Raw genomic sequence first — 18,575 nt, forward strand, 5'->3', positions numbered from 1 at the left:
TGTCTATTCCAATTCATGAACTCTTATACACTGACAGTCTCCAGTGATCTTGCACAGAAGTCAAGAAATCCTGAATACTGTCTTGTATCTCTCTTTCTTCAGATAGATGGGATTGCAGTTCCAGAATTCTCAGCCCACATAGTTACAAAGTCACAATCTCTTGCATGTTTCATAAAATGCAAAAGAGCTAATTAGGTTTTATTACCCGATTAAAAGGTTTTATTACTTTATTACTACCTTGCAAATATTTATTACTACTTGCTTCTTTCCAGTAAGCTTTCATAAATTAGGAAAGATAAATAGAGAAATTTTGCATGTCAAATCTACAATGTTTGTTGTCTCTGAATACTGCTTCAAATGAATGAATCAGAAAACCTAAGTGATACAAGTGCTAGTAAAGATTCTGTTTTAAAGCTGACATGTTAGAACTTTTGGGCTATGTAAACTTTCAGTATGACCCAAACACTTCCTATTTCAACAGAATAAATTCATAAACATCTACTATTAAATTAGAAAATTATCCACCACCAATATTACAGTAATTTAATTTTAATTATTCCCAATCTATTCATCATTTATTTAAATTTGCATGACTCTTTTGATCAAATTTACATCTAGAATGAAAGGGATTTTAGGAATAATGTATATTTTCCTATATTGGAAAGCGCTACACCAAGTCAATATACTGAAAAGCATGTCCATCCTTTTCATCAGATTTTCATCATTTCTCAATTGCCCTAAGTCATTTGCACAGCCTACCTTGGACATTTATAGAAATAGATGTTTAATTAAAAGGCAGTCCTCCCCTGCCAAAATTAGCTGCACTTTTTAAAAGGTTCCACAGTCGCCAATCAGTATAAACATGAACATATACCATCATTATTTAAAGAAAAATAATACCACCATATATATGATATCATTTATTGCAAATATCCCAGAGACAATATAATTCTGATTTGGGAATATAACTTTAAATAACCAAATGCTTGTAAACCAAATATCAGGAGAATGATTGATTCCTTCAAGTAAAAACATTGGGCTGCTTCTAAATAAAGACTAACACTCCTGGAAATTGCTGAGAGATCTTGTGTTCTCAAAAAATAAATAAAAATAAATAAATAAAGAACCTACAAATTTGCTTTGTTGTTTTTTTGTTTTTTTGCAAAATCGAAATAAAATTGAAATTTTTAACTACTTCAGTAACAATGTATGAACACTAAAAAAAAATCAAAAGAAAAATGCTTTGCCTATATTACAATTAAAGTGACCAAATATGGTTTGGAGTCAGATTAGCAGCCACAGATTTCTTTGCACTGATGCTTCTAAAGATCAGATGAACTTTTGATACCCTTCCTTACAGAACACCAAACACATATACAACGGAGCCTTGGGTCATGACAGTAATCCGTTCCAGGATTTCAGCCGCAACCTGATTTGGTCGTGACTGAAAGCATAACCATCTGTATATGCATGGACAGCCCCCCCAAATGGTGCTGATGGGAAAATTGGTGCGGAAAGGGAATCTTTCCATGCCAATTTTGTTCATCATTCGGTTTTTGAATCATGGCCCAATTAAAAAATCCAGTGAATTTTTTGTTCACCATCCGATTTGGTCGCAAACAGAAGCGTTCGTGACCCGAAGTTCCACTGTAGTATTCAGAGCAAAGTACTCTTTTGCATTTATTTTTCAAAGCTGCAACACTATACTGTAATAGTAACATGTTTAACTTTCATACTGTTCACATTCTCACTTCACTGAATGAAAAGAGATATATAAATCCTTTATCTCTAGAAAGAACACCAATATTTGGGGATAGAAAGGTACACTGCTAAAAAAAATGTGGAGGGAGACAGTTTTATTTAAGATTGTCCTCAAATAGGCAGGAATGATAAAATATCATTGAACAACATAAGCATGAAATCAAAACTTATATTTGGTACAATCCAATTTCATTAAAAAAGTTAATAATATCCCTCATTGATTATCACATACAATTAGTCATATAGAAGCAAAGATCTTCAAACATCTGGGTATCTGTGACCTCAACAACCTTTGCTGGCATCAGTCTCTTTGGAATTCATTGCAAGTTATATTACAAGTATTTTATCATTTAGTCTTTGTGTTAAGCTAAAACAAAGCAACAAAATAGTTATCTGTCATTCTGCTGGAGATCGCAGTGGTTTTTAAAATCTCTATCCAGGCTACTTGAAGCCTTCATATCACTTCTGTGTTTTATCTCTATACAACCACATTTTTCTACAATGGTTATTTGCAGATTTTGCTTTCAATCATGCCATGTTATAGCCTCCTGTATATTTTTCCACTAATTTTTCATACAATTTTTAAAAAAATATTACATTGATTTCAGATACTAGTTATGATCAATATACAGCAATCAATTGATATAAATGTTATAGTATTAATTATAGAAAGCATCTATGATTTCAGGAATTTGAAGAAACTAAACAGCTACACAAAAATATTTCATTGATGATTCAACCCATATTGGATAGGACTAACTCATAGATCTTTGCACGATGAATGAAAGAAGAATTGTTTTCAGATACACATTCACATTACTAACAAAACATAAGAAAATGAAACAAAGCCCCATTTCCCAATATTTAATAATTTTCTCATTTAACAAGCAAAAACATATTTAATCTATTTCTACTGACTTGTTTAAAGCACAGAAAATGAGACAAAAAACTAGCAATTTAAAATCTAAGATGGAAATGTAGATACTGAGCAACACATCTTTACTAATGCCTCAATAATTCCATGGCAATTTCCTCTATTTTAATACGAAATATCCACAAAAAGAATCTTCCAAATAAAGTTATTGTGTAGTTTTGTAGTCCATGTGATTATTGCACCATCTAGTGGGAAATGAAGACAATATAAATATATTAAGAAATTAAAGATTGGTCACAAAAAGTGAAAGCCACATTGCTTGTGACAGGACTGGTACTTTCCATTTCCACTACTATTCAAATATGCACCCTCAAAGATATTGTTAGTCCAGAATTCAAATAAATTCAATATTTGCTTCCCATTATTCTATCATAATTAATATGGGGCAGGAGGAGGGAGAAGGGGAGGGAGGAGGAGGAATAATGAACATTTTTGAGAAAATAGGAAGTGTATTAGATTGAAATAAAAAAGGCAGTGTAAATAAATAAAGTTTCAAGTGATTTCTTTTATAGAGCCCCACACATTAGTTGGTAGCATTCATTGTGATACTTTCCCAACATTTTCCTCATGTTTTGTTTCATTCTGAAAAATAAAGACGCATTTATATTTGCAAAATCATGATGATGTTTTCTGTTCAGTCGTGTTTTGATTCTTGGCAATTCTTCAGGTCAGGTCTCTTCACATCTTCTGATTTTCCACTAATTCTTTGAGTTTTTCTATGCTCTGGGTCGTGTCAGCTTTGATAGTGTGCAAAATCATGTTGATAATCAATGGAACTTATTTTTCTATAGTCTTAAAAATGTTAATAATGTTCTCAATCAGAATCTAGAGTAACCTCACTGTGATTTCTGAAATTCTCTCCCAATTCCTTTACTCTTTCCAATTGTGGGAAAAATCAGTGTTAACATAAATGGAACAGTTTTAGACAAAAAAGAATGTAGCCTTGCAACATCTATCTCTATTAGAACATTCCCACTGCAATCCCTCAATCAAAATGCAAATGATTCTTCCAACTCAAATCAGTTTTTTTCTGTAGAATCAAATGTTGTATGTCTTTACCCCATTTCCTCCAGTCCAATATTTCTTCGACTTTGAATTCCTCTTCACCTTGAACAATCATTTGAGGGGGCAATGGCTGTTGCAATTGTAGAAGTCTTGGTGGAGCCTCTCTGACCTGCAATAATGGAAAACTGGATGGATCTTCAATGGATGGGGGCAACTGCAAATGAAAGGTCAAGGAATTTGCATATTTGCATATTTTCTGAGGTCCAACTTAATATACTCACATTTTGCAATCTTCCCACCATATTTTATATGGTAGCTAGTAGGTAATGATCCCTCATTGTGACCTTGTTATTGTCTTTGTAACGGTGGACTGTACACAAGGGGACCTCACTTTTTAGGTTCAGAAAATCCACCTCTTGTTTCTTAGGAACAAAAAAGGTAGTGTTGTAGCTGGTGACTTTGGAAGTCTAATAAATCCTTTTTCCAAATTGGAACTCAGATATTGCTTTAAGATCACCAGTTCCTTTCCTGATATTGTATATTGCCTCTTAGTTGGAAGTTTAATCCCTGGTTCCAAATCAATAACACAGTCACAGTCTCTATGGGAAGGAAGAACCAAACCTTCTGCAAAGTTTCTGTGCAATGTCAAAACAAAGATCATTATGGCCATTAACTACTTTTTTCACAGATACCCAAAATGTATGCCAGGAAAGAATTGAATTGCCTCTTGCCATCAAAATTAGTAGGTGCTCAAATTCATCTTCAGCAGGCAGTTAAATTTTTTTTAAAAAATTCAAGAATCTAATAGATCTGCAGTGCCAGGGCCAACTTAATGGCAGTCTTGATATTTGTAGCTGTAGCCTAATGGATTAAAATGCCTTCCAGAATTAGCATTTTAAGGAATATTAGCATTTTTAAAAAAAACCCTAAATGAATTTCACTTAAAATGTAATCCACCAGGTTTCAATTGTCCTACTTCAAACATGTTTGCATACGTTTGTAGTTGCTAAGAACTGATTAATTGATGGCATATCATAATCATTCAATTGGGAAACTTTATAATGAATTACTTTTTTGTATAGACTAACCATTGAAAGTTCATGGGATTTGCCATAATACATTATTTATTTGTATTTCTAAGTTATTATACGCATTGATTTTAAAATAAATTTCTGTTGTACCTAGGATTATTCATTTTGAGGTGTCCTTGGTGCTCTCTGGGCTTGGTCGTTTTCTTGCAAATGTTTCATTACCTAAACTAGGTAATATCATTAATTCTAGTTTGATTTAAAAACAGCCAAGCTCAGAGTGCATCGACATCTCCTCATTTTAATCCTGAGCTACAAATTTTCTCCTTTATTGATACTTTTCATTTTAATATATGTAGGCTCTGGATCTGTTATGTCGGCCCCACTCCCAAATATCACAATACATGAAGACAGTAATTTAGATTATGCTGTTGTAAATAATATAGTTAATATTCTTTATGATTTGTAATAATATAGTTAATAACATTCTCTATGATTTGTATCAGAAATATTGAGCCTTTCCCATGCAAATTAATACTGAAGACTTGAAGAGTTTCCTCAATACCACAACTTAATTTAAAAACTATTAACATTAATCTGTGTGTCCTGGAACTATTTTTAAAATAGTTTTCTTATCAATTAAATGTTTGTAATGTACTCATTATTATCTATTATTTTCAAAATGCTGCATTATTATTAGTATCATAAGGTGAGTGAGAAAACCTAGACAACATGCCACTGGCATTTTATATATAATACCACTCCCCCAGAGTCAATTCCATGCTGTATTAGAAGTAACTGTAAGCCCAATTTACATTTTTGATACACAATTTTTTAAAAAAGAATCGACAAAGATTCCAACACAAGTTTTTTTTACTCTAAAGGAGCTTATTTCTACTATTATTGGTAAGATTGGTAATTCGATAACTCTTTGAAGAAAAAGCATTTCACATCCGTTACAGGTTTCTACCCCCAGTCAATACAATTAAAACAAAAACATGAAAAACCAATTTTTACATTTTTCTTCTTTACAGAAAAATATTTCTAAAGAATTTACTAGTCCATTTTTGCTTAAAATATTCATTAGCATGAAAAAAACCGAAAACACATTTTTGTACAGCACAAACAGAATATTTATAATGTGTGTGTATATGTATGTATACAATTTATATATGTGTGAGTGTGTGTGTGTTTGTATATATAGAGGGGGGGAGGGAGGGAGAATGAAAGAGAATGTATGTGTCTGTGCGTGTGTGTGTGTTTTCTTAAGTTTTCGCGGGTACTTACATGTATGGTATTCAGCTTTTTCGGGTATTTTCCCACATCATTATAGTTGTGCTTTTAAAGTTGTAGCAACGTTTCGGCAGAATCTCATCTGCCATCATCAGGCTTCTGTATTGTGTTCATCTGTGAGTCAGACTTTCGCAGCCGTTTCAGTTTTACATTTGAGGCTGTGAAAGCCTGACTCGCAGACAAACACAATACAGAAGCCTGATGATGGCAGATGAAATTCTGGAAATGTGCTACAACAAAGCACAACTATGGCGTGAGGAAAATGCCGAACAAACTGAATACCATACATCTAATACCAGCCAACTAAGAAAACAAATATATGTATGTATGTATGTATGTATATGTATATATATATATATGTATATATGTTTTCTTAAGTTTTAGCGGGTACTTACATGTATGGCATTCAGCTTTGTTCGGGTATAATGACGTGGGAAAATACCCGAACAAAGCTGAATATCATACATATGTATATATGTATATATATGTATGTATATATGTATATGTATAGCAATTGCATTATATTTAAAATACCACTCTCCCAGAATCAACTTCCATGCTCTATTAGTAGTTCCTCCTTTGCTTAATTGCCAACTTGTGGAGGTCCTTCAGGAATGAGGGATGTAAAGAAAGTGGTAATGAAAGACCATGCGGAAGCCATAAATCCAGGATGCTGTTCTGCATTGACATCATCAATGTCTTCGCCACTATCTTCTTCAATACCTTCATCCATGAGACGTTCCTTTATATATATATATATATATATAAAAATAAGTGAGTTAATTATTTTAATGTAATTTGTATTAATAGAACTAACATAAACTACAGTTTCTTGGAAACATGTGTCCTTCTTCCTATCTAGATACCAAAATACAATGTATTCATCTTTGCCAATTTGATAAATTATAAACAAATTAACACTATGCTTATAAATCATAATCAGAAATTGCAATGTAATATAAATTTATTCAGCTCTGATTTTAATTAACTTATTCCCTATTAAGCATGCATGAAATAATCCTATTTTTATTTCTTAAATTTAGAGTTGAACAGTAATTCTTAAATTTAAAATTAGTGGTGTTGCTCAATTCATCTCCTTACCATTTCTTCAAGACCAGCATTATTTACATTTTGACCATCATGGTTTATATCTGCATTGTTTGCTATAGGCTGTTGGATTCCTTCTTGTCTGAAAGGGAACCACCCAGCTTGGTGCCTTTATAAAAGACATTGACAAAATTACTAAGATGAAATAAAACATATAGGTCAGTAAATAATACAAAGCAACAAATGATAACAGTTAAAAGTAATATCATCTAACTTATTCTTCCCCATCATTGTGCTTTCTGGATGTCATAGGAGTACAACTTGTATAATTACTCAGCCAGATACACACAAATTTTTGAATATGATTAAATGTATTGGATGTAATTTCATGATGTAAAGTTGAAATCATTCAATTATATATATTTTTAGTACATGTAACATATAAAACAAACATATAACAGCACTAACATGTTCTGTTTTAATTTAGAAGAGCACATAAAAATTCACTGTAAATATTATGAGTGTTACTTATTGATCAGCTTTCAGAAATGAAAAATATATTTACTGAACAATTGATTAAATTTTACTGTAAACTAAAAAGTTCAATAGATTTCAGTGAATCTAAATATAATAAAATTTGTATAAAACCACTATAAAGAGGGGAGGGGAGGGGGAGGAGGAAGGAAAGAGAGAGGAGGGGAGGGCAGGACAAGGGAGAGGAGAGGAGAGGAAAGTTGAAAGATGTCCAACACTTACTGCCAGTTTCCCACAAGAAAATTCAATGGGAAAGCCAACAGGAAGATGTTGCTCTGAAACTGATTTTTGACCACTGGTAGTCACTCTGATTCTCTGTTTAGGTAAGGAAATATCTCTGAAATGATAATCTAATGGGTTAAGAGTTTGTCCAGTAACATATAAATATGTAAAAATATACTGAATCATCAGAATTCAGTGATAGAATAAAATCCAATTGTGTTCAATCCTTTAATAGCTCACTTCTAAAGGACAGAGTCTTGCCAAATTAAAGCTGTAACTGGCAAATTATTAGGAGTATCTTCAGAGATTCTAGGCTGTGGCTATCCACCACCACCACCACCCATCCAGCTTGGGACTGCACAGCCTCTTAATCCAGGCCTCTCTTTGAAAAAAACCTGTGTTGCCAAAACTCTCTCCCATTGCTCCTACAAATGTATATTCCATCAGATAAATTTTATATATTTTAAAATAAGCATTTAAGATATTAAATAGAAATAAACCTTAAAACAAAATTATATAAGTAACTGAATGCTTGACAATTATGTAACTTTGGGATTAAGATCAAGGCTATCCTTCTGAATTTGGATTTTCCAATACATAGGTCCATTGAGTTATGAACTCAATGGATAAATTTAGGCAAACTATTCATCCCTCATTCTCATGGTTTGTCTTTCCAGTAGTAAGTAAGTATTACTGGAAGAATTAGTTTATATAATGATGGTTATAATAGTTTTTATTCTGTTCATGATCCATTTCTGATAGATATTCCAATATTATGTAGAATAATCACAAGTTGAAATGACCCAAATACAATAGCAAAAGTATACCATATTTTCTGGATAATTGTATGAGGAAAAAATGTATTTCTTGCTAACAGGACAGCTATCTTCTTAAATATAAAATTATTCAGGAAGAGAAGGTGCATTGAGATGCACTGATTTTCCTAAAGTAATTTTAAGAGTGTTTTAAATGCAGGTGATGGTGCTATACTGGTAAGTTCTCCAAATAGTTAGACTATGTAAAAAAATAACTGTAGCATTTACACCATCTTCATAAAATAGTAAGTTGCTTAATTGTGTAATAAAAAACTTTAAAAAAAACCTGCAGACTAATCCATGCATTTGTTTTCAAAGTAAGTGTTAGGGAGTGCAAACTGATGAAGTTTACAACAAAATATATACAAACTTTTCCAGTTTCTCAAATTTAAATTCACAAAATAGCATATTTACTTACAGGTAAACTAATAACATAGCTCCCATCACCATAACAAAGCGACTGAAGGATGAATAGAAATATACAATACTAAGAAGAATAGCTGCTCTGGAGAATGTGTATATCCAGTCCAGCCAATCTCTATTGAAGTCCTCTTCATTTATGACTGGGCCTCCTTGAGCATTCATCTGCACATTTTGATTTATAGGTCTGTTCTCCTGTGGAGCTATGTTTGGAGCTGCTGGGGCTTCATTTGCAAGAACATGATCAGAACTTGAGGACTCCGGAACTGGAGAACTGGTAGACTCAGGATTCAGGGTTGCCTGTGCTGAAACTGCAGCTTGACTATAACAGAAATAATGAAGAGCTTCTCAAAAATAAGGCATATTAGTTAGCTACCTATAATATGCAGCAAAAGAATCTCATCATGGCATTTAAATCAGCTGCTGTGAGAAGGGTACCCCTCTCCACCGAATGAACTAAGGAAGGGAAAAAAATATTATCTCGTGCTGGTAACTGAAATAGGTACTTTAAAAATAAGAATCAGCCTGAAATACTGAAATTATGAACAGATAAAAGTCCTCAATTGTACAATTCTCAACTTATGGTGGCATTTGAGACCAAAATTTCCACCATTAAGTAATGAAAATATATTTGGATCAGGGTGCAGCAAAGATCAGGGAGGGTGTGAGGGAGGTGTAGGCAGGATCAGGGAGGGTATATAAGGATGTGAGTGAGGTATGATGAGATTCAGGAGGGCGCAGAGGGGTATAAGGGAATGTATGAGGATATGAGGGAGTTGCAGTAATAATTTTGGATGGTGGTGAATATCAGGAGAGACATCAAGAATTGGGGAGAGTATATGACTCATGAAGAAAAGATAGTAATGGTCAGAGAAGGAACATGAAGGTGTAAAGCAAGGCTGAGAGAGAGAGAGAGAGAGGGAGAGGGAGGGAGGGAGGGAGGGAATGAGAGAGAGGGAGATTGCAAGTGTGACGGAGACATGGTAAGACTTGATGAGGGTGCATGAGGAGATGGTGTGCCATGAGCATAGAGGGAGAGAGTGTACACATTGACTTGCAATCTTCCCTGCCAGCTTTCCATTGACTTTCTGGGAAAGCTGGTAGAAAAGGTAGCAAATAGCAATCACATGATTGCAGGGGGCAGTAACCAGTCATAAGGGCAAGCCTATTGCCAAATCTCCAGATAGCAATTATGTGTCCATGAGGGTGCTGGGATGGATGAAACACTGAGGATTGGTCATAGCCACCATTTATTTAACATCCTTGTAATTTTGAATGGCTGCTGAACAAATTACCATCTTTAGTGGTTTTTTAAACCTTCCTCATTGTTTTTTTTCCCCACCTTTTATACATATATATATGAAAATGCCCTTCAAGTGGGTTTGTAAAAGATTTGCAAAGTACCTAAACTTCTGGGTCTCTGTGCCTTCAATAAATAACCTTGCTTTTATAGATATTGTCCCCTGTAAATTAAAATCTGTGGTCTGATTTCTATTCTATACTTGTTCATCATCTTTTAGAAATACATTTGAGGGAAAATGTTCTTTATGTGGCAAGAGGTATAGTGAAGAGCCAATGATTGCAGAAAAAAATTCCTTAGAAGTATGGAATTATTAATAATTAGTACTATATGCTTCACCAATAAAAATTATGCTTATTTTTTCTCCAATCTCATTGAATTATCATGAATAAGATTAATCATATATGATAAATTTCAAACATGTACAATAAAATGATTTCCCCTCTGGCACAAATTTGCAGCTAAGATAAACTTTTACATTAAAAAAAAAACCTGGAAATATAGGATTGTGTCTTAACAATTTGCAAAATAGTCTAAGGCAGGTATGTCAAACTTGCGTCATCATAGCATTATCACGTGACATACAATGACTTTTTTCCCCTTCAATAAACCTGGTGTGGGCGTGGCCAGCACATGATGCATCTGTGGATTACTAGTTTGACAGACCTGGTCTAAGGGATGGAAATTTTCACTTTGTAATAATATTTCTGAATAATAAAGCATATCTCTAAATCAGCCACCAAAACAAAAATAAAACTACTCTTAAATAGTAAAGTTTTAAGTTTTATAACTCAGTAATTCTAGTAAATGTTTTAACAAATCTGTATTTTTATTTCAGAATTGTTTTGATAAAACTAATCTACAAAAAATCAATCTAGTCTTTGTTTTAATTACCAATCTTCCATCTGATACTAATTAAAATCATGTTCTACTTATACTTACTATTGCATATAATATTGACGTGCATACATCTGTTGCCACCATAACATCTGTAGAGGGCTGAAAGTAGGATATACTGGAAATCCAGTTGATATTCCTTGCCCAGGAACCTGATTATCTACACTGTTAGAAACACACTGAAGTTTAATTATATATCTCTGCTTTATATAACAGAGGTACATATAGAAAATATATATGAGCTGCAGAAATTCAAGTAGCACAAAGAATAAACATTTCTATATCTCTTTGCTTTCCTCTACTAATTGGGATTTTTGAAGCCCAGATTTGGGTAGGCGTAAAGTTAAAGTATTTTTTTTCTAACAAATTGTATTTGGCTCTATCAAAGAATTTAAGATCATTTGTAACTGATAAAACATACAATAAAAACAGACCAATAATTGATTTATCACATTTCTTCCAAAAATAAATATAAACCCCAGCCTTATTTTAGGATACTTCTTACACAGAAAAGAATGAAAAAGAACGAAGAGATATTAAAAATAATATAATTTCATCATCCGCATGGTTTATAATATAAAAAATTAATACCAAGTGTTTAGAGAAGACTGCAATGAGTTCAAAAGAACTGAACACTATCACAAAATTTAACATGTCCTCCTAAACCAATCTCCAACACAAAAGGCGATTACCCATTTCTTTCTACAGAAAAGTCTATATAAATTCTGAAAGATAAACTGCTGGCACATTCACTAACCGTCTTCGCACCAAACTGTCTTCAACAGTTGCTTTAAGAAGTGATAGTTATACCTATTTTTCACTTCTTCCTCAACTTTTTCTAAGAGTGTCATCTTTTTAATTTGAAAGCTAGGAGGCAAACAAAATCTCCTTTCTGATATTTGAAAGCTACGCTGGAATATTTAAGTTAATAAGTAAAATAGCTATAATGTAAGTAGCAGGAAACAGGTTTTTATTATAATACTTTGCTCCAAAAAGTGTATATAACGTAATTATAGCATGCTTTCAAGAAAATAAAACATCTTAACAGAATAACTTAGCACAAATTGTGTTCCATTAAAAATGTAACAGGCTTGCATATGATTTACTAAGCAAAGAACATGATTTAGTTTGCAAAGGAAAATTCTAAAATAGTAACAGTCGTTATCACGACTGTTACTACCGTTATATTTATTTATTCATTACTTTAATTTATGTAGGCTAATGTTCTGCCCAGAAATGGCAAGCATATAAATCTAACAACTCACATGTATTTTTAAAAAGTTACAATGAAAATGCTGTACATTCTTTTTAAAAGCAAAACAGGATTCACTGCAATACAAGTTGATGCAACCATATTGCATCATACCAGAATTGTATCTTAGAAGAAAGTTGGCTGCAAAGTGTCACAGGAGACCTTGGTAATCTCTGTGTACTCAGACGTAAAACTATTAGTAATAAAAAGAGAGAACCAATAATAGTTACTTAAAAATAGTTGGGAGAAAAAATATTATTCCTAAAAATCTATTTGATCTCCTTAGATATTGCAGAAGAATATGTGGCATAAGGAGATAAACTGATTTTTTTTTTCAAAGAAAAAAAATGTAGCTATTTATTTTTAGTGTCAAAACACTAGATTTTATAGCAACCTCAGTTTTTAATATACTTCAGGGGCTTTCAGTGTAGCAGATCAAAAAATTTTGCATTCTTCATAATTTTTAAAGAGGTTATGTTTTAACTTAGGTCTGTCAAACTCCCAGCCCACTGGCTGGAAATGTCACACGCTGGCCACTCCCATGCCCGATACATTACGTGACGCCGCCGTGATGACATGAGTTTGACACACTTCATTTAATCCATTATCTTCTGGCATGCAGTTTAAACTTTTCTACTCCATAAGGAATATCTATAGCTACATCTGTATCTTCCGGACCACAGAAATTTTTCTGTTTAAAGACATGCAGAAAAATTAAAGATCTCTGGTTTTCTCTGTTTAACTGAATGCTAAATATATGGAACTTTCCATAAGAAAATATGTTTAGTTATTATTGAAAGACTGTTTTTCTTTTGTAAAATGAAAGGCAAAGAAATAATTTTTCCCCAAAATAATTATATATTGTGCCAATTGTTTACAATATCTGATTGCTAAAAGTATATTTCACTTTTGTTTAATGTGGCTTGTTTTACATATTAAGATGTTTTAATTTGACCTGCAACCTCAGCACATATCAGTATATTGGATATACTTCTTAATTGGTGGAATACAGGCAAGGTGTTTTCTAAATTACAGAATGCTAGCTTGCATGGAGTACCATGAAAATGCTTGGAGTAAAATTAGTCTTTGGTTGTACTTGTGGCATATTGGACAAAATGTGTCCAAATTGCCTGGTATTATTCTTATTATTAGTGAAGAAGATCGCATGTAGTATAAATCAGTTCTCTAACATTTCCAGTTGATGGCCCAACATGGGGGTAAGAGGGGGTGAAGAGGGGGTGATTTTGTGTGAGGGACAGATGCACATGCACACACACACACCGCTCATGTGAGTGGGGCTGCGAGTGCCAGTGTTTGCTGCTCACGTGAATAAGGCTGTGAGCACTGGAGCCTGCCGCTCACACAAGTTGGGCTGCATGTATGCTTGCGTGCTGTCCCCCACTCCCGTGGCCCAGTTGCAAATGGCCACAGCCCGGTGTGGGTTGTAGCCCACATGTTGGGATCCTCTAGTGTTGATATAAAGATGGCTGATACTCTAGTCTGTGTCTTTTGTAGTTTACTAAAAAGAATTAACACAAAACTTTCACTGACCAAAGCACTGGGTAGCAGAGGTCAAAATCTATGAAACTATCTAGTTACAATGTATAGAAGATTGTAATTTGGAATGTCAGAGAAATAAATGATAAAAGTATAAATTATCATCTGAAAAGAATGAAAGAAAAATAGCCCATGAATTTGCAAAACTAAAAACAAAAAAAGTAATAAACTGTCTGATCTTGTGAAGTGCAGTAGATAAATGCATGCAGAGAGGTGATGGTGTAGGGTTAGTTATGAAATAATCAAAATGCATTCTAGAAAGTATGAATTGGCATTATCTAAGTTTATAAGAATAATGCATAATAATAATTTAACAAGTCAAAAAAGAGGCCCAGAAAATACAGAGCAATTAAGATATAAAACTGCATTGGAAATGTGTACAGCGGGTAAGTTTCCAGTAGGGTAAAAGGAATAAAAAAATGATGAAAATATTGATAAATAACTAAAGGGGAGAATGTTGGAAGAAATATTTGAAATATTTGAATGGAGATGACACAGATTATATTGAAGAGCAGAACTGAAAGTAATGCTGTAACTACCGGCATCTCTTTAAAAAAATGTGAAAAGGAAGCCATAAATATGTAAGAATACTGAAAAGTAGTAAAACTTCAATATAGTTGGTATAGGTGACCAAATGTTAAAACATTCACATGTTCATTAGTTTAAGAAATAGCAATGCAATTCACTTAATGTGTTAAATAAGAAATGTGGTATCTGTTCCTGATTATTGGAACAATACCATTATTTGTTCTGCAATACAAAGAGAAATATGTGAGTGCAAAACTTATAAGGTGATTAGTTCAGTAAATGATACTGAGAAGAAATCTGGCAGAATTCTGACAGAGTACAAATGTGATAATGAACAAAATTTGGGAAGTCAGTATAGCTTTATACAAGTCATAGGATGTGCAATGTGATTTTTTTAGATCTCTAAAAATGTAGAATAATTAAAAGAAAGCATACTGTATATTTATAGAGGTTTACAGAAATCATGATAATACAGGTAATTGACTTACATCCATCCATTTAGTGACCATTCAAAGTTACAACAACACTGAAAAGTAACTTATGACCATTTTTCACACTTACAACCACTGCAACATCCCCATGGTTACATGATCAAAATTCGGATGCTTGGCAACTGGCATCTATTTACGATGGTTGTAATATCCTGGGTTCATGTAATCATCTTTTGCAACTTTCTGACAGCCAAGGTCAATGGGGAAGCAAGATTTATTTAACAACCATGTTACTAATTAACAAATGAAGTTGGCAAAAAAAAGTTGTAAAACCAGGCAAAATTTTATTTAATAACTGTCTGCTTAGCAATAGAAAGTTTTGTTATGGTTGCAATCATGGGTCAAGGATTTTATGAATAAACATATTTGAGGTAGTTATACTAACATTAGAACTACAAGTGAAACTCAGAAAATTAGAATATCGTGCAAAAGTTCATTTATTTCAGTAATGCAACTTAAAAGGTGAACTTAATATATGACATAGACTCATTACATGCAAAGCAAGATAGTTCAAGCCATGATGTGTCATAATTGAGATGATTATGGCTTACAGCTCATGAAAATCCCAAATCCACAATCTCAGAAAATTAGAATATTGTGAAAAGGTTCAATATTCTAGGCTCAAAGTGTCCCACTCTAATCAGCTAATGAAGCCATAACACCTGCAAAGGGTTCCTGAGCCTTTAAATCAGGGGTCCCAAACCACTGGGCCCCGGACCGGTACCGGTCCGTGGAACATTTTCTACCGGGCCGCCGGTTTGCTGGGCACCGCCATCTTGTTTTGATGAGAAAGTGCTTCCAGTGAGCTTTTCCGGTTGGAAAGCGGTGTTTGGGTCCTGAAGGAATCCTCGCGCCTTAGTTTCATCGAAGGCGGGGGCGGCTTTGAACAAAACTAAGGCACGAGGATTCTTTCAGCACCCAAGGCAAGGCGAGCCGAGCGACCGTCCCGAAGCCGATCGACAAAGGTACAAAGGAGGAGTTGAAGGTGGCAGGGAGAAGCGGGGGACGGCTGGCTGGCCGGTCGCTCGGCTCACCTTGCCATGCGTGCTGATGCCGGTACCGGGCCGCGGATCATTTTGTGATGCCGGTACCGGGCCGTGGCACAAAAAAGGTTGGGGGCCACTGCTTTAAATGGTCTCAGTCTGGTTCAATAGGAAGCACAATCATGGGATAACTGCTGACCTGACAGTTGTGCAGAAAACCATCATCCTCCATAAGGGGGGAAAGCCTCAAAAGGTAATTGCAAAGTTGGATGTTCCCAAAGTGCTGTATTAGCACATTAGTAGAACGCTATATGGAAGGGAAAAGTGTGGAAGAAAAAGGTGCACAAGCAACAGGGATGACCGCAGCCTGGAGAGGATTGTCAGGAAAAGGCCATTCAAAAGTCTTGGGGACTTTCACAAGGAGTGGACTGAGGCTGGAGTCAGTGCATCAAGAGCCACCACACACAGACGGATCCTGGACATGGGCTTCAAATGTCATATTCCTCTTGTTAAGCCGCTCCTGAACAACAAACGTCAGAAGCTTCTTACCTGGGCTAAGAAAAACAGAACTGGTCTGTTGCTCAGTGGTCCAAGATCCTCTTTTCTGATGAGAGCAACTTTTGCATCTCATTTGGAGACCAAGGACCCAGAGTCTAAAGGAAGAATGGAGAGGCACACACTGCAAGTCCAGTGTGAAGTTTCCACAGTCTGTGTTGATTTGGGGAGCCATGTCATCTGCTGGTATTGGTCCACTGTGCTTCATTAAGTCCAGGGTCAACGCAGCTGTCTACTAGGAGATTTTGGAGCACTTCATGCTTCCTTCTGCAGACGAGCTTTATGGGGATGCTGACTTCATTTTCCAGCAGGACTTGGCACCTGCCCACACTGCCAAAAGCACCAAAACCTGGTTCAATGACCGTGGGATTACTGTGCTTGATTGGCCAGCAAACTCGCCTGACCTGAACCCCATAGAGAATCTATGGGGCATTGCCAAGAGAAAGATGACAGACATGAGACCGAACAATGCAGAAGAGCTGAAGGCCGCTGTTAAAGCATGCTGGTCTTCCATAACACCTGAGCAGTGCCACAGGCTGATAGGTTCCATGCCATGCCACATTGAGGCAGTAATTGCTGTAAAAGGGGCCCAAACCAAGTACTGAGTACATATGCATGCTTATACTTTTCAGAGGTCCGATATTGTTCTATGTACAATCCTTGTTTTATTGATTACTTGTAATATTCTAATTTTCTGAGATTGTGGATTTGGGGTTTTCATGAGCTGTAAGCCATAATCATCTCAATTATGACACATCACAGCTTAAACTATCTTGCTTTGCATGTAATGAGTCTATCTCATATATTAGGTTCATCTTTTAAGTTGCATTACTGAAATAAATGAACTTTTGCACGATATTCTAATTTTTTGAGTTTCACCTATATATTGGTTAGAAATATGAATGTACTTTTTGTATGTTTTTATGTATTGGTGGAAAATCTGAAGACTTTGTGTGCCTACTGTCCCTGTCCTACTGTTCCCATTTATTCGTACTCATTTATTATGTATATAATTATACCTGTTTATACTTATGTTTATATGTTATATTCATACTTATACTTGTTTTCTCATACATGCTTGACAAACTAAACTAAATAAAAATAAATAAAATAAATACATAAATGATGCAACTAGAAAATTACAGTCAAAGATTAAGATGATTGCATGCAACAAGAAAAATGAAGTGAAAATAGAAAGTTACACATCCAGGGAGAAAGATCATGATTTATATATGGTCTATGATGAATGGCAAAATGTACACTGCTCAAAAAAATAAAGGGAACACAAAAATAAAACATTCTAGATCTGAATGAATTGAATATTCTTATTAAATACTTTGTTCATTATATAGTGGAATGTGCTGACAACAAAATCACACAAATATTATCAATGGAAATCAAATTTAGCAACCCATGGAGGTCTGGATTTAGAGTTACACTCAAAATTAAAGTGGAAAAAAACACTACAGGCTGATCCAACTTTGATATAATGTCCTTAAAACAAGTCAAAATGAGGCTCAGTAGTGTGTGTGGCCTCCACGTGCCTATATGACCTCCCTACAATGCCTGGGCATGCTTCTGATGAGGTGGCAGATGGTCTCCTGAGGGATCTCCTCCCACACCTGGACTAAAGCATCCCCCAACTCCTGGACAGTCTGTGGTGCAATGTGGCGTTGGTGGATGGAGCAAGACATGATGTCCCAGATGTGCTCAATGGATTCAGGTCTGGGGAACGGGCAGGCCAGTCCATAGCATCAATGCCTTTATCTTGTAGGAACTGCTGACACACTCGAGCCACGTAAGGTCTAGCATTGTCTTGCATTGGGAGCAACTCAGGGCCAACTGCACCAGCATTTGGTCTCACAAGGGGTCTGAGGATCTCATCTTGGTACCTAATGGCAGTCATGCTACCTCTGGCGAGCACATGGAGGGCTGTGCGGCCCCCTAAAGAAA

General features: G+C 34.8%; 1 protein-coding gene across 2 annotated transcripts in view; it reads right to left on the reverse strand.

The window, feature by feature from the left end:
* Nucleotides 1-1,839: 1,839 nt before the first annotated feature.
* Nucleotides 1,840-18,575, reverse strand: part of HERPUD2 (HERPUD family member 2) — a 41,043-nt gene continuing 24,307 nt past the window's right edge. Inside the window, exons 5-9 of one of the 2 annotated variants that reach the window (XM_087917585.1) lie at nt 11,302-11,421; nt 9,058-9,381; nt 7,123-7,237; nt 3,755-3,869; nt 1,840-2,880 (exon numbers count right to left, since the gene is read on the reverse strand). In XM_087917585.1, the coding sequence (XP_087773711.1) occupies nt 2,801-2,880; nt 3,755-3,869; nt 7,123-7,237; nt 9,058-9,381; nt 11,302-11,421 (754 nt within the window). In that variant the 3' untranslated portion in view covers nt 1,840-2,800. Of the gene's footprint in view, nt 2,881-3,754; nt 3,870-5,583; nt 6,764-7,122; nt 7,238-9,057; nt 9,382-11,301; nt 11,422-18,575 lie in introns of those variants that run through there. The other variant, XM_026702220.2, reaches the window with a different exon arrangement.

This window comes from Pseudonaja textilis, chromosome Z (assembly GCF_049901715.1).
Source record: "Pseudonaja textilis isolate UNSWEBS1 chromosome Z, rPseTex1.2, whole genome shotgun sequence".
Classification (NCBI taxonomy): Eukaryota; Metazoa; Chordata; class Lepidosauria; order Squamata; family Elapidae; genus Pseudonaja; species Pseudonaja textilis.